At 43.9% G+C, this 17,237-nt stretch overlaps 2 protein-coding genes across 3 annotated transcripts; both read left to right on the top strand.

Moving 5' to 3' along the window:
- Positions 1-7,990: 7,990 nt before the first annotated feature.
- LOC118561958 lies at positions 7,991-9,818 on the top strand. Of its 2 annotated transcripts, none has more exons than XR_004930385.1 (5): positions 7,991-8,865; positions 8,964-9,026; positions 9,095-9,187; positions 9,276-9,339; positions 9,726-9,818. XR_004930385.1 is itself a non-coding variant. In XM_036134223.1 (5 exons), the coding sequence occupies exons 1-4, from the start codon at positions 8,067-8,069 to the stop codon at positions 9,281-9,283; spliced, it is 963 nt and encodes a 320-aa protein (XP_035990116.1). In that variant the 5' UTR covers positions 7,991-8,066; the 3' UTR covers positions 9,284-9,329; positions 9,726-9,807. The 2 variants fall into 2 exon arrangements, 1 of the variants encoding a protein (XP_035990116.1); XM_036134223.1 differs by having other exon boundaries at positions 9,276-9,329; positions 9,726-9,807.
- LOC118561961 lies at positions 9,534-14,148 on the top strand. Its single transcript, XM_036134228.1, has 9 exons — positions 9,534-9,537; positions 9,771-10,263; positions 10,392-10,719; positions 10,862-11,086; positions 11,294-11,636; positions 11,718-11,924; positions 12,302-12,774; positions 12,862-13,367; positions 13,454-14,148. Exons 1-9 carry the CDS (start codon positions 9,534-9,536, stop codon positions 14,091-14,093), a joined length of 3,219 nt encoding a protein of 1,072 aa, XP_035990121.1. The 3' UTR covers positions 14,094-14,148.
- The last annotated feature ends 3,089 nt before the right edge of the window (positions 14,149-17,237 follow it).

Genomic DNA, 17,237 nt, shown 5'->3' with positions numbered 1-17,237 from the left:
ATATATATATATATAGAATATAGTGAACCCTCGCTATAGGCGGTTCACCTTTCACGGTTCTCGATGCTTCAGGATTTGCATTGATGAGCCGTTCATTACAGTTCTAATCACGGTGAGCGTTTTCGGTTTTATAAGAATATTTTTTGAAAAAGAGTGACAACTACCATAAAAAGTGTCTTTCTCCGAAAAAAAAAAACTCCTGCACCGCGGGCTTTAGAAGAAAACAACGCTACAGAGCGGAGTCACGGAGCAGCGCTCAGTCAAAAGGAGCAGTGAAATACACACGAGTCACTATTTGTCCTACTGTACTTTGTATTTTTTTTATAATAATTTTTAATTTCTCCCTTCTAATCCAGTGACTCGGGTCGCGGTGGGCCACGCTGATCTCCTTCAGTTCGTATTGATTAAAATTATTATTTTACAGCTTATTTGTAAATAATAATTAAAAAAAACGTTATATAGTACTTTCATTTGTTAAACAAATGCTTGGGCCGGTAAAAAAGGTTTGTGTCTATGGTTTCAATATACTATAGGTATTTAATTGTATATAATAATTGTAAAAAACTACTACTACTACCTTTACAGATTTCGCCCCATCACGGGTTCTTTTTGGGAGTATATGTACATATGTACATGTACAAATGTGTTTGTTTAAAGCAAATAAAAAATTATAAAAAAAATGTGTGCGTGGCTGTGGTTTTGAAACATAATACATCATGTCAGAATATTCTATACTTTAACCCCACTAAGATTATTTAAACACTGGACCATTTGTTATAATAGCTATAGTTTAAAGTTTAAGCTAACAAATGTGAAAAATTAGTTCAACATTAAACGAGTTATAGTTGATTAAAATTGATTCTGACCTGGTTAAAACATTAGGACTGAGCGGATGTTGTCGCCGCCCCAAGATGGCGCCCCTAAATCTCTTCAGGAATAAGGCGAGAGCGAGTCGATCGATGCGGGGTCTCCTCTTTATATATGTTCTATGTTGTGTCCAGTATCACCGGGTGGGTGTGGTGATTTACTAGTTAGTTGGTCCAAATCCTGGTACTGGGAAGTTCCTCAAAAAGGTGCCAATACCTTAATGTCACCAAAGCTCACCAAAGGCCATGTGTCAGATGCTGACAAAACCACTCACAGAAAAAATCGTTAAATAGACGGACTGGTTAGTGCTGGTTTGTGCACATTTGTGCGTTAAAAATTAGTTTGTGCGTTTTTGGTTTTGAAGATATTAAAGAATATTTGTTAAGTTCATCTAGAGTTCACCATCCCATCATTTTGCTTTGAATCCAACCAAGCTGGTCAACTTCTTTAGTGCTTCGTTTGTGCAGGTTGTGCCGTTTAAAATTAGCGTTTATGCGCTTTGGTTTCGCAGATAAATATAAGTTTTAATTCCGGCCGGTGACGTCACCACAGGTCGCCGCTGCAAAATAAAGCGCTACATTGTTATTCCTTTGCTGGTTGCTGAGCTGGAGCCAAAGCAAACCAGATTGGTCAACTTCTTTAGTGCTGTGTTTGTGCATCTTTGTGCCGTAAAAATTAACGTTTGTGCTACTATGGTTTCGGAGATATTATGAATTTAATGTGTTATACTTTATAGGCTGACCAGTGTGATTTATTTTTTGCAGTTTTTCTGTTATTGATTTTAGTTTGGGTTATTGTTTTTGCGTTATATAAGCCTGTATACTTTAATTGCCCTTTTGTTAGGTGCAGACACCCCCAAATCTCCCTATTGTAGAGCAATAAAGGTTTGCTATTCTAATTAATTCAGAGGAGTAAGAACTATGACTACTAAGATCAACTATAACCAAGTTACTGTTTGAAAATGTTATAAATATTATACTCTCGAAGAAGAATAAACCCTTCTGATTAGAAAAATAGACTTTATGAAAACAGTGAACATTCTAATAAATGAATGCCTTTTTTGCAATGTCACTTGACATTGCTATCTAAAGTAAAGTTCTTTAAATGAGACAAAATAAATCGCATTATTTATTCAGGAATAAGTTCAAAAAAATATAACACACATTTTACAATAGCAGCTAAAACAACTTGCATGATAAAAGAAAAATATAAAATTAATAACTGCTTTCTTGAGAAAAGTGTTGAGACCAAACGGTAGATCTGACCACATCTTTTTACACAAATGAGGAACATCATTAAGGACGCCAGCCATCCTGCACAGAGGACTGTTCCAGCCTCTCCCCTCAGTCAGGAAACTAAAAAAACAAACAAAAAACATGTGTCCCAAGAGATCTTTGCCAATAAGCAGGAATATATAATCATTTTATAAGAATGCTGTTCAGGGGGGGGGGGGGGGGGGGGGGCTCGGTAGATGACACAACTTCATAGTAATGTTACATGATTTATCAGTAGAAATATATTAAAAAGACTTACGTTTTTTTCCAGTGACGGCAATAACCATATGATTTACCGTAGCACTTTATTTTGAAGCGGCGGGCTGGGATGACGTCATCGGTTGACATTAAAATTCATAATATCTCCGAAACCAAAGCAGCACAAAACGATAATTTTAACGGCACAAACCTGCACAAACAAAGCACTAAAAAAGTAGCCCAGTTTGATTGGATTCGAAGCAAAATGGGGAGATGGTGAATTCTGGATGACCTTAACCAGACCTCTCAACTTTTATCAAAAGTTAGGAGTGAGATTATGCTAATTTGGGGGCGGGGCTTGTTTGGGGGCGGGACTAACCGGACCCTGGAAGAGCCGGTGGAGTCAACTCCATCTCATTTTATCCCACCAGACATTGAAGTAGACATGTATTACTTGTGTTAAAAAGAGAAAGAGGACATATTAATACTTATTGTTCAGTTAATGGATTAAAACATAAATAATACACAATTGTTTAAATAATACTGAATAAAATTAAGTAGATTTTAATTATTGACCGAATTATTACACTGTTACACATTCATCTATGGGTTGTTTATCATTGTGAATCTATAACCTGATTGGTGAATCAGGCTGAGTTTCATCAAGCCTTTATGATCCCCTCAGCAGCAACACTGAATGCTGGTGAAGATTCTCAGTCACTCCAGGTCATGGTCATTCCAAAAAAAAGGTAAAACAAAGCAACTGGACTTGTTTTCCGTAGTTGAAGACGTTTCGCTTCCTCTCCCGGAATTGAGAAAGCTTCCGGGAGAGGAAGCGAAACGTCTTCAACTACGGAAAACAAGTCCAGTTGCTTTGTTTTTTACCTTTTTTTGGAACAGCAACACTGAAGCACACAGAGGTTCCCGCTGCGTCTTTACGCACGATCCTGCTGCTGATGTGTCCCTCCTTTCAGCTCAATGCACTTCTAGACTGTACAGTTTATAACATTCTCATCACCTTTCACAGCGACAGGTTTCTCAGTCAGTCACCGCGCTGACTAGACAAATCTCTATTGCTCTCGTCAGTGCGCCCAGAGCGCACCGCTCCGAGGGAAAGGAGGGGAGGGAGAGGAGCAAGCGCGGAGGCACAGAAATACGGTGCATGTAGTTAAAAAATGCAGAATTAATAAAAACAAAACGTATAAACAGACCAAGTGGCGTTTTAAACTGCATCTGGTTAGCAGAACTGTTTTTATGATCAGCGTGCAGCCATGACTGGTTCTGAATGAACCGGTCATCTTGCAGCAGCTCTCCCTCCGCCCCCTCCCCTCCTGTGTACGCGGTTACAGGACCTTACCGGCTTATTTTCACCACTGTTAAGACTAAAATTATTCATAACTCTGATCACTCTTCCTGCTGCTCTGTTAACACGAACTGCAGCAGGAATTACTGATGGCCACAAGTTGTGAAAGAAGCTGAAACAGCTCAGCAGAAGGCGGAGTTTTGTCGTCCGCAGCCCAGATGGGCTTTGTGATTTTTATGCGTGAAAAATGCCATGTTTGCGTGTGAAATGTCTTGTGTTGCGTGTGAGCGTGTGAAGTTAGTAAAATGCGTGTGTCACACGGTCAATGCGTGAGAGTTGAGAGCTATGCCTTAACAAATATTCTTTAATATCTTCAAAACCAAAACAGTACAAACGCTAATTTTAACGGCACAGACCTGCACAAACGAAGCACTAACCCATTCTGTCTAATAAACAGAGTTTTTTTTCTGTGGGTGGGGGTGTCAGCTTCACGCAGCTCTTTACCGGCGCTGCAGCACAGGAGAGATCGCGCTGCTGTTAGGCTTTTACTGCCATCCCTCAGTGCCGTGTAGCCTAGCCACCGCATTTCTACCATAATATAAAACCGACATTAAATAAACGACTCACCGTCACGTAGTTGCAAGGAAAACACCCAATGGAACACCCTTCGTCTTGGACTTCATTCAACAATATCCTTCAGTAATTTAGGAAAACGGCAGCAAAGCACAGCAAGCCACAAGATGGAGGAGTTCACCTCTGACCCGGAACTCAAAGAGTACTGCTTGTTGACTGTTTGAGCACAACAAGCAGCGCCCCTCGAATTACGGCCGCCATCTTGGGGCGGTTGACCTGCTACCCTAACATGCTGATTCAAGCTGAACACACTAACGATACCCCGGCACTGTGCGGCGTATTTTTGTTTAAATCGACGGACTATTGACGTCAGGGCTCGAGGGATAACTTTTCATATGTAAGATTAAAGAGATTGTGATGAATTTGATTGTTTTATTGTAGTATTTGGTATATTTAAGATATATGCTGGATAAATTAATCTGGCTATTGATTTAAATGAAAAAATCGTTTTTTTAAAGCCAAAGGGAAATGAAATATTGTATTTGGTATATTTAAGATATATGCTGGATAAATTCATCTGGCTATTGATTTAAATGAAAAAATCGTTTTTTAAAGCCAAAGGGAAATGAAATATTGTATTTGGTATATGTAAGATATATGCTGGATAAATTAATCTGGCTAATGATTTAAATGAAAAAATCGTTTTTTAAAGCCAAAGGGAAATGAAATATTGTATTTGGTATATTTAAGATATATGCTGGATAAATTCATCTGGCTATTGATTTAAATGAAAAAAAATCGTTTTTTAAAGCCAAAGGGAAATGAAATATTGTATTTGGTATATGTAAGATATATGCTGGATAAATTCATCTGGCTATTGATTTAAATGAAAAAAAATCGTTTTTTAAAGCCAAAGGGAAATGAAATATTGTATTTGGTATATTTAAGATATATGCTGGATAAATTAATCTGGCTAATGATTTAAATGAAAAAATCGTTTTTTAAAGCCAAAGGGAAATGAAATATTGTATTTGGTATATTTAAGATATATGCTGGATAAATTCATCTGGCTAATGATTTAAATGAAAAAAATCGTTTTTTAAAGCTAAAGGGAAATAAAATATTAGGTGAAAATGTAATTGCCTGAAATTGGCACAGCTTGGATTCGAACTTTCGATCTTCTGCTTTGCAGCCCGACACCTAACCCACTCCCCCACAACACCAGTGCCGTGCTCAGCTGCGCATTTTTGAAAGGTCAACTGTGTTGAAGAAGTGGTTTTTGGTGAATTTTAAGTGGTTTTTGGTGAATTTTGTTCCAAACGTAAGCCGAAACGGCGTCAAGTACAAAAAGCCCTGATCGCGGCCTCGAGACCAACGTTTCGATATATAGTATGTGGGGGTAGACCCTACGGTTCGGGCTTCATTAACGGTACTATAATAATAAAGAAACCCTTATTAGGTGCATAGCATAAGGCCTCCGCCATGCATTTTCAATGCATAGGCGGGCGCCTAATAATAATAAAGAAACCCTTATTAGGTGCATAGCATAAGGCCTCCGCCATGCATTTTCAATGCATAGGCGGGCGCCTAATAAGAAATCCTTATTAGGTGCATAACATAAGGCCTCCGCCATGCATTTTCAATGCATAGGTGGGCGCCTAATAATAAAGAAACCCTTATTAGGTGCATAGCATAAGGCCTCCGCCATGCATTTTCAATGCATAGGCGGGCGCCTAATAATAAAGAAACCCTTATTAGGTGCATAGCATAAGGCCTCCACCATGCATTTTCAATGCATAGGCGGGCGCCTAACTAGAAAAATTTCTGAAGAAATTTAGCAAGGCGCCTGCCACTTTGTGCGTACCGTACCGTCAGAAATAGCAAGAGGAAGTAACACTGCGAATTTCAGGTTCCTACGGTCTTCACAGCCCTCGCAGCGGCCGTTGAAAGGTGCCATGTTAAGTCAATGGACCTCCTAGGAGCCTCTTGCTAGCAGCGTTGTCATGGAAACTCACTGACAGCTACAGCCCTCTCTGTCTGTAAAGGTTGAAGAACTCTGGCTAAGCAGCTGTTGGTAGGACCTTCCTAAAGCTATTTCCGGTTAGCAACATGCTAACGGTTAGCCGCTAGCATGGCTGTGTTCAGTATCACCGGGTGATGTTACTCTGTTAGTTTGGTTGAAATCCTGTACTGAAAGTGCCTAAAAAGGGAGAAAATCCTAAAATTCACCAAATCTGTCAAGCAGAAGTTTGTACAGGCTTCCTAGAGCTACTTCCGGTTAGCAACATGCTAACCGTTAGCCGCTAACATGGTTGTGTTTGGTATCACTGGGTGAGTGTACTCTGTTAGTTTGGTCCAAATCCTGTACTGGGATGAGCCTCAAATAGGGAGAAAAAACGTCATTTGTATCATTGCCATGGTAACTCAAAATGGCGGGTGGTACAAAAAAATACTTCATGGGATCGCCACACATGTTTTGATATATACACTGTGGGGATTATAATACAAAACTCTTAGTCTCCCACACTGGGTTTCGATCCCACGACCTCTTGCATGCACCTGCTGTCTCCCGATCTACGAGCAAAGTAAGCCCAAAGTAAGCCCAAAAGTAAGCCCACTCCAGCCAATCGCAGCGCGCCCTCTGCCGGCGCTCGGCCAATCACCTGCCCCCGCTGGTGGGCTTACATTTGACCAATCGCCTTCCAGCACCCCGGATCCCTCATGAGCGCTCGGAGGAAGACGCTCCGCAGTCATCTTTACGTTGACAACTGTCTGGACTACTTTGACGAATGGTAAGTTTAAAATATATATGAATATTCTCTCTCTGTTTATTACAAATACCGAGCATGCTGCAAAGACGGCAGATTGATACGAACTCTTTCTGTTAACGTCTCGGTTTTAGCCGTTGTGTCTGTCGCTAGCTTGTACAGCGACCGTCAAGCTTTTTTCATACAGTAATAATAATATTTTACATGAATGTGATCAAGTTTGCATTTTGATCACACTTGATCGCGCTGTTCTGCTGCTGTTATAACCCGCTGCTGTAATAATGCGCGCTTCGCGGAGGTTGTGCGCGCCGGTCGCCCCACTTAAAACCGGCCCGTTTAGCGCTATTCAGATTAGTTATGACTTTCATACAGTAATAATAATATTTTACATGAATGTGATCACGTTTGCATCTTGATCACACTTGATCGCGCTGTGCTGCTGCTGTAATAATGCGCGCTTCGCGGAGGTTGTGCGCGCCGGCCGCCCCGCTTTAGCGCTATTCAGATTACAGTTATGATCATCACTTTATGAATGATCATAAGTGCGGACTTCTTTGATTTTTGTCTACCTCCCTCCCGCCAAGAAAATAAATTGAAATTACACCTGGTATTATAGCAACAACATTATACGAACAAGTAACACGATTATATTAACAAGTGTTGATTCATTTTTGATAGAATTATTATTAATATATCCTAATTTTATTTTACTTAATTCCCGCCTAAAATAGCGCGGTTTTAAAAACAAATGGAAATTACACTTGATATAATATTGTTACTACAACACCAACAAGTCTTATTTTTGTCTTTAATACATTTATTGCAAAAAAGTTTATTATAAAATATATATTTTTTTAAATTCCCGCCTAAAACAATGCGCTTTATTTGCAGTATAGTACAATTTTTGATACCTGGTGATGCTTTATAGCATCAGTAAATGGTAAATAAATGCTGCTGCTCATTTGTAAGTTCTTTAAATGCTGATTGTAAAAATTGACATAAAATCCAGAGTAATGATCGTGCAATATTTCAAATGATATTTCTACCAGTCACATTGTGCTTATGCTGCTCTCCTTTTAGATCATGTATGCGTATCCTGTGTTCCATAAAACTCCTCAGGGTCGACTCCTGATGGGGCCGACTGAGGAGGCAAATAGGAGTACGGTGGTGGTGGCCGGGAGGGCCCGGCGTAAGGAGGAGGTTCTGGCCGAGGCAACTGCCTTTGTGAGGCAGAACGGAGGGGATCCTGGTGACCAATTCCTGGTTCTGGCTCATTGTAAGATCCAGTTTGGAAAACACCAGAACCAGAGGTTCCGCTGGCTGCTGGAGAACTCCCTGGGTTACGCGGTGTACCTGGTCAGCAGCATCATGGGGGAGGAGGAGAGGGACAACCCGCTGTCGGCCAGCAAACACCTGTTTCTCAGGTACACCTGCCAGATCAGGGAGATAGGGGAGGCTGTGGAGGTGTATTGGAAGAAACAGGCGTTGCTCCAGGAGGCCCAGAGGAGCGGTGACTCTGGGTGTTTGATGGTGGAGTTTGGCGACTTCAAGGGCAGGTCCATGAAGGAGGTGTATGAGGACCCAGGCAAGGAGGCCCAGGCTCTCGTCACCTACCTGAAGACAGCAAAGGCCAGGCCCAACACCAACATGGCCCTTTTCAAGGACTATGTGCTGAAGAGGCAGGCTTCAGCTGTAGCCCACCTGCCCACTGTGACAGCTCCTTCCTCCTCCTCCTCCGCTGCTGCTCCACCTGCTGCTGCTCGACCTGCTGCCACTCAGAGCAGGCCCCTGACGGCTGCCGGCGTTAACGCTCTGCTGGCACGTGGGAAGCATTTGTCTCCCTCACAGTTGGCACGAAAAATTGTTTCTCCAGCCAAACCCTGTAAGTACTGTGGTGATTTTCATGTTGTATACGTCATATTTAAAAAAAAAAAAATATATATATATATAAATAAATAAAAATTTAAATACTTCTGACAGCTCCAGTGCCACGTGTCCCCTCTCCATCTACATCCGCTGCCCGCAGACAGCTCTTTAACTGTGGTGAGCATCATTATCACACATGCAGATACTGGATGTTGGCGACGTGTGCTCACTTTATTATTTTACAGACGCTGTTGGTGCTGCTGGGGATTTTTTTAAGGAGCAAGACGACCAGGAGATGGTGACTGTGGCCTCGCAAGCTGAGGAAAAACTACCTCAAGGTATGTGAATCACAAACGTTTCACAAAGTAATGTGTGTTCATAAGTATTTTTAAATGACCCAACATGTTCTTTTATCTTATTGCACAGAGAATTAGCACTGATCCCAGTGTCAGTCTACACTCACTCTTCAAAGCAAAAAGGGTATTTAAAGGTGTATGTTTATTTCATTTTATCCTGATCAGCGACAAAAGCTCCTTGTTGTCGTCTCACATGTCCCCTGCTCCCCCCCTGGATTAAGTGGCTGCACAATGTTGTAGTTAGAGGTGCTCCTAGTGTTGCTGTTGCTTTGTTTCACACTTGGCTCATCCCAGCTCACTTTTCTTCTTGTATCTGACCTAATGGTGCATGGGTGAAAATCAGAATGCTTTCACTGATTCCTTCCATACCTTCACCCTCTCCTCATCATATTGTCTCTCTCCTAACCATCATGCTTTGCACTAAACGTTGTAGCTTTGTAGCTGTCTGGCAGTGCTGAAAAAGAAAGGCTGCGACAGTCTGTGCTTAACAACAAACTAATTTGAACTTTTTCCACTCCAGCCTCAAGAGGCCCTGCTCCTCCTGCTCCTGCTCTTGCTCCTCCAGCGCTGTGGACTCCTGGCCCCGTGTTCCAGCCCCCTGCAGAGCTTCCTGGACACTGGAAGGAGCATCTTCCATCTTTCCAGCAGGACTGGATCCGGAAGGCTTTATTCAGGGCTAACCCTAAAACAGGGAAGCCAGAGCTGGTGCCACAGCTCACCTTCTGGTGGTACCCTCCCCAGCCTCCGACCACCTTCACCCAACCTCATGCCTCTCCTGATCTCTTCTTCTGCCGCCCTTTGTTTCTCTGGATGCCTCTGAAGATGTGGTCCATTCCACTCATCTGTGTCCAGCCAGCTTGCAATAGTCACAGGCTGACTGCAGCTGGCCTGTACAGCACTGTGCGCAAGGTGCTGGACATAGATGGGTGGTATGATATGGCCACAGAGTATCTAGAGTGCAAAGGGTGTAAGAAGAAGTATCCGGCCTGGTCAGAGGACATCCTGGGACAGCTGGACATGGGACACCGCAGGAAATTCCCCGCCCTTCTGACATACAGGCATGACACATTAATGATAACAGCAATGTTCTATAATATGCTTGTGCTGCACTAAACTAAATGGTGGAAAATGTCCTGCATCACCTTAATAAACACTGAGCAGAGCTATTTTCCTGTCTGTACCTTAGGTACTCATGCGACTACAGAGTGGTCATCCTGATGCGGGAGAGAACACAGGGCAACAGCGTCACGCAGCTTCACAAGAAGCTGCAAGAGGAGCACAGCGCAGCATGGACCCGGCGCACGCTGGAGTACTTTGCTGCCTGTGAGCCCTTCACTGACTCCTGTCTGGTCGAGCCGCCAGTGTTCTCTGCCCCCCCGCCCCTCCCGGCCCTCCCTAAACCCAAGTGGCTCCTGGCTGTGTACGCCAGGGACGTCCTGTCACGGCTGCCTGAGGTAAAGGCCAGAATAACCTCTGTGTTTGGCTCCGTGCTCAAGATGGACTCCACCAAAAAGGTAAAAACAATCAAATGTGAATGATTGTAATTGCTTTTATTTATCTATCTATCTATCTAGATAGATAGATAGATAGATAGATAGATAGATAGACAGGTGTATGTGTGTTTATTTTACTGTTTGTTCTTTTTTTTTTACATAGGTTACCAAGAAACTGGCCGGTGCAGCTGCCAACACAGCTGGGTGGTGCACCAATGTGGGCAACGAGCATGGCCAGGTTCTGGTGTCAGTCCTGACAGCAGCAGAGGGCCATGGACTGTGGCCCATGGCGGCTGGTCTTATGAGGCGCTACAGAGAGGCAGGAGTGGCACCTCCTGCCATAATGTATGTGGATCGGGACTGCTGCAGCCCCCACGGACAGTCACAGGTCAGGGCTATGTTCGCTGAGTGGAGAGAGCTTCAGGTGCGCCTGGACATCTGGCACTTCATGCGGCGTTTTGCAGCAGGAGTCACCACTGAGGCTCATCAGCTATATGGAGTATTCATGGCTCGACTGTCCAGGTAAAGTCTTCATCTTGTTTGTATATTTATTGTCTAAAGTCTAAGTCTAACAGAGAACATGAACTCTGTCCAGGTGCATCTTTCAGCTGATGTTGCTGCTCTTAGGCTGGCCAAGCAGGGGCAGCTTCTGGCCCAGGGAGTTGGTCCAGTCTCTGAGAAGGCCCTGGTCGATGAGATGGACAGTGAGAAGGGGAGGGACACTCTGGGAGTGCCCCTGGTGGACCACGAGCGCATTCAGCAGGTCTGGAAGGACCAGCAGAGAGACATCACCTGTATTCAGGACCCAGAGGGCTTCTCTCTGTACCTGAAGACAGGGACACTGAAGAAAGGTGGTGTGGACCTCTGCTGCTACCGCTGTGCTCGTGGCTCCACCTCCTTGGAGTCCTTCCACCTCCATCTAAATCGGTTCATCCCAGGTGGCTGATTTTATCTTTTAATGTTTTTGTTGTTGTTTTAAACGCAGAGAGTAAAAGTCATCTTCTTGGTTTCCCCTGCAGGGACCAGTGCCAGCGACGCCCACTTCCAGGCCTACCTTCTGGAGGGTCTGATGCGCTGGAACCAGGACCGCATGGAGGAAGCTGTGAGAGGAAGCTGTGAGCTGAGGATTTACAGCAGCGCTGAGAGGGAGGCCATGGACCGACTCAGCCGCAAGATCCTCAAGAGGCCCTTGGACGAGCGCTACCAGCCTCCTGGGTCATATACAGGCAAGAATGATTAACCTTAGCTCAGACGTGTTGGCAGAAGAAAAAACTGTTCTAGTGGTTTCTCTGGAGATGCATCCATGGTTTTCTGATGCTGACGTCTTTCCACCAACCAACACTGACATGCAGCGCTAAAAGGAATCCTCCATTTTAAAAGCACAGAAACCAAAGCAACACATTTAGTGGTAAAAGATGTTTTTATTCTTCCTGATGAATAAACAAAGTCTAAAGCAGGTCAGAGACTGAAAGAGCCTGGAGTTTCATCACTTTCTACTTCCACTTTTATTACTTTTTACTTTCCACCACTATGGAGTGCATGTTTGAATACTTCCTTAGTTCACATTCTTGACTAATAATCTGTATTCTGCATTCTTCTACAGGGGAGCTTCTTGGGATGGAGTACCTTTACAGTCAGTCTGGTCGTTCGCTGACTGTAATGGACAACCCAGAGGAAGAGGATCGGCTGGTGGAGCTGATGGATGATGAGGCGGTGCGCGATGAAGGCTTTGTGGAGGAAGAACCCGAGGACCTGACCGTGCCCGTCCTCTTTGCTCCAGAACACAGCAGCGTCCAGCAGGCCTCCAGCCCCTCTTCCTCTGCACCGTCCACATCCAGCCGAGGAGATCCATGTCAGCTCCTCAACCAGAGTCCTCTGCCTCCTCCAGGGCCGTCTCCCCTGCAGCGCTCTGTCCAGCCTCCTCTACAGCCTCCTCTACAGCCTCCTCCTGTGCAGCGCCCTGCTGATCCTCCTCTGCCTCCTCCTCTACCTCCTCCCCTGCAGCGCTCTGTCCAGCCAACTAGAGCCTCTGGTCCTGCAGCATCAGCTGGGTCCAGCGTTGCAGACCAGGCCCCTGTGAGTAGACGACACGTTAGCTTCAGTGCAACATCACTGAGATGTTACATACTGTAATGTATTTTGTATTTTAATACTTTCATGCAGGCTGCAGTCCTCGGACCTGACGGCATACCTGGCTGGGATAAGGTCCAGGACTTGGCGGAGTACCTGGTGTCCCTGCGTCAGGCGCTCTATCTGGACGAGCAGCAGGTCACAGAGACCATCCGTCTGTGGACCGCTCTGCCTGAAGGGGACAAGAGGCGGATCAATTATCAGCCCAGGCACCAAGACAAGCTGGCCCACGGCCGCTTTAAGGCCCCCAGGAATACGGGCGTCACCCCGGGTGTGGACAGCGTCAAGAGGTGCCTGATTGGTCATCCAGGGGGACCGGCTCAGTGGCCCAGCACCAGTCGTCTAGTTGAGGCTCTGTGCATTAAATTGTGTTCACTGCACAAGTCCCCAACTAAGAAGGATGGAGTGCGGCTTCCTCGGTGGACCAAGGTGCTCACGGACTACCACCACATCCGCGACCTGGTGCTGGACTGCCACCCCCTGATGGAGGCCACCTCACTTCAGCTTTTTGTCCTCAACCAGAGGACTCTGACACAGTGGTAAGCACAATGTTTTTTTTTTTACTTGGACATTTGAAATAAAAGTATTGCAGTTAATTGTTATGGTAACAATTTTCCGGCTGCAGGTTTAATCGAAGGGAGAGCACGCAGGAGATCAGTGTCCTCACCCAGGGCCTTGCTGCAGAGGACCACATCGTTGTGGCCAGCTCACAGCTGCCTCCTCCGCGGGAGAAGCTGGACAAAGTGTCGCCCCCATCAGGACTCCAGCATGAGTTTGCCCTCCCGCCGAACAGAGCAGGACAGGCTCCTAAGCTGCGGCCAGGCAGACGACCTGCTAGTGCCACAGTCGTGCAGCCGGTCACCCCAGCAGCTCCTCTTCCTGTCCCAGCTCAGCTTCTTTTATTGAACCCTGGGTCGACAGTGATGGCAGCAGGTCATCACAGGGCTGCTCCTCCCCTGGCTCCTCATTTAACACCTGCCACACAGGTGGCTCCTGCACCCACTGCCCCTGCGTCTCTGTCCCGCTTCACTGAGAGGAACAGGCGGCGCAGGGCAGAAGAGGAGGCCACCGGGAGCCAGAAAAGAAAGTATGTCAGAGAAGTGGCTTTTAACAAATGCAGCAAATGTGGGCAGCCAAAAACTAAAGAGTTTGGCCACAGCCGCTTCGGCAGCGCCACTTTCTGCCCCAGTGCTTCAGGGGGCAAATCCTTGGAGCAGTGGCTGGTAGAACAGCGGCAGCTGAAGAAACCGGGAAACCCACCCTAATAATGATGATGATAATAATAATAATAATAATAATAATAATAATAATAATAATAATGATAATAATGATGATAATAATAATAATGATGATGATGATGATGATGATGATGATGATGATGATGATAATAGTAATGATGATGATAGTGATGGGTCCGGCAACACCGATGCGTCGGCGCATGTGTCGGTCTCATAGAGCGAAACCCGTGTCGATGTGTGTATTGCTACGGAAAAGTCACGTGACCGATACAGGAACTGTTTCGGTCACGTGACCAATACAGCACCTGTTTCGAACTGACTGACGCGCCAAACTGTTTCTGTTCCCTCTAAGCTGCACGCGTGTGCATTCGCGCACAGCAGCGCGCACAGCAAAGCTTATGCTGCGCAGTAAAGAAAATCCAAGCTGAACTGTAAACAAAATAACGGTTAATAATGGTTAATTTTTAACTATTTTGCAACTCTGGTGTGATGGTGTTGTACCACAGTCTCGCTCTGTGAGCGCCAGGTGCTGATCGGAGCGCACCACTGATGGATGGGTTCTGCAACGCTTTTTTGGTTGGGCGGGTTGCGCTGTGCGTCTTTGTTCTGAGCGTCGTTTCAGAAAGAAACGGCTGATCTACACTGAGTAGAAAGTTGCTACTCTGAGTAGTTTTTCCTCCCTTTGTCATACTCAGCATGTCCGATTTCAGAACAGATGATATCAGTCAGGTAACTAAACACAGCGCCCGATCAACCATTTGTAAAAAAAATAAAAAAGCCAGTCCACAAGCATCCTCCTTCACATTATTTATTGACTGTATCTAAAAAAAATCAAATATATGTTTAATTCAAATGAAAATATAAAATAATACAATGCAACATACAATGATTTAAATTGTATTGTGTATACTTGGTCATCAAATCAATGTCAGTTAACTCTGTCAACCAGGTTGCCTGTAGTGATTTTTAAGGTCCAGCAGGTGTCAGTATTCAGTGACACAGTATCGGCACAGTATCGGCACAGAGTTGCAATGTGTCGAAACGTTTCATGACGCCTCATCGACCCATCACTAGATGATGATAATAATAGTAATAATAATTATGACACTAAAAATACACATTATTATTATTATTATTACTATTATTATTATTATTAACAATACAAATAAACACCAATGAAATCAATCAAAATATATACCAACAAAACCAATAACATGTAAATAACTATATATATATATATATATATATATATATATATATATATATATGCACATTGAAATATATATATTTATATGTATATACACGCACATTTAAATATATATATATATGTAAGTTACCTTTTAAGCTACGTTTTATATTTTTGTATTCTGCTGTTTTTTAATTTATATTACTGAATACTGTTATTATATTATCTCTGTTATAATAGTATTTATATTATATTGTTTATAAATGGAAGTGTGTTGTGTCTTGCACTTTGTTTTGTGAATAAATGCTGTTCACAGATTCTGATTAGTTGTGTTGCTTTTAATTGCCTTTCACTGTGGTGTGAAATGTTTCTGCCAGAGCTGCTGTCAATCACAGCAGCTTGTCTTTGAACAAAAGGCTCCTGCTGAGGGTCACAGGGGTGTCAGGGCAGGTGGCTGCTCATCACAGCAACTTTGATGTCCCCTGGGTGAATTTATGACTGCTGCAATTTAAAGGTACTGGGCTTAAACAGTCAAAACAAGTTTACAGTATTATATAGATGTTTATTGTCAAACAAAAATTATGTCTCTTTATTATATTATTTTGATTTTATTTACATATACCTGGATTTATAGTATTATTCATTTAAAAGGGGCCTTTTTTTACCTCATTTGAGCTCAACTGCCCTTGCTATATGTTATATACAATAAACCATAACTATTAACTCCTATGAGGGACTATATTAACCGGCGGAGGAACTGAAAAGTGGCAGATAAAACCAAGGTCGCCGGATCGACTCCACCTTGGGTCGCATCTCATAAATAAACAATTTTAAACCTGGTAACTACGATATGCTAAAATGTCACCCGAGATTCCTCGGTTCACTACCCCGCAAAAACTCGCTCCATTTTGCGCGATTAGCGTCTCTTTTCTCTGTGCGCAGGGGCACAAAGATTGGGCCCCAGCTTCATGCAAAGCCTGCACTTTCCATCTGAGCTATACAGTAGCGCCATATGTGGGCATGCATTATTGGGACCATAAGGGGTTTGGTCCCCCATTGAAAAGCATTGGATGTTTGACACCTGATAGCTTGGAGATGCTTTATGCCACGTAGCCCAAATTTCTTGTGGAGCTTTCTCTCTAAAGTAAGAACAGACTCTGTGAAGCAGAAGCTGGTGAGACCTTCCTAGAGCTACTTCTGGTTAGCAACATGCTAACCGTTAGCCGCTAACAAGGTTGTGTTCAGTACCAGCGGGTGATTGTACTCTGTCAGTTTGGTCCAAATCCTGTACTGGGAAGTGCCTCAAATAGGGGTGCCAATACTTAATGTCACCAAACGTGACCAAACTTCATGGGTCACATTGGCCTCCTTTAGCAACTCAGCCTCACCACATCTGGGCCCAGAACTCAACATTTGACCAAAATGGTCAGTAGTACCATTTCCCACATGTGGGTGGTGCTGTATTGGCCAATTGGGTCGTGTCTGGTTATCATGCCAGGTCCTGTTGGAAGCAAAGGCCCAATAGGAAAGCATGTGAAATCCCAAATGGGACAGAAAACTGACACATGGCTGAAAGTCACATGAAAATTGTAAAATGTTAAGAGGAAGTGACTGTGCGAATTTCAGATTCCTACATTAATCACAGCCGCTGCAGCGGGCGTCGAAAGTTGCCATTGTATCTCAATGGAGCTTCTCCCTCTGGCCCTCAGAGTTCCGTCGTCATGGAAACTCACTGACACAGCTGCAGCGGGCGAGTCTACCGAAGTGCAGAGACTTTGCTCACAATAAGTCCCATTGGATTATAATGGAGAACTTTGCCCCGAACAACGCTTCATATCTCCTGATCTATAAATGGTAGAGACGTAATTTTTTCTGCATTTAGTTCGTAACGGATAGGGGAAGAAGAAAAGCTATCGTTTTTTGCTGGAAAAAGTTTAATAAAGGCGTAAAAAATTATGATCTAAATGGGATTTTTATGGATTTTC

The sequence above is a fragment of the Fundulus heteroclitus genome, unplaced genomic scaffold (genome assembly GCF_011125445.2).
Source record: "Fundulus heteroclitus isolate FHET01 unplaced genomic scaffold, MU-UCD_Fhet_4.1 scaffold_77, whole genome shotgun sequence".
Classification (NCBI taxonomy): Eukaryota; Metazoa; Chordata; class Actinopteri; order Cyprinodontiformes; family Fundulidae; genus Fundulus; species Fundulus heteroclitus.
This window is presented reverse-complemented; position numbering and strand designations above follow the sequence as displayed.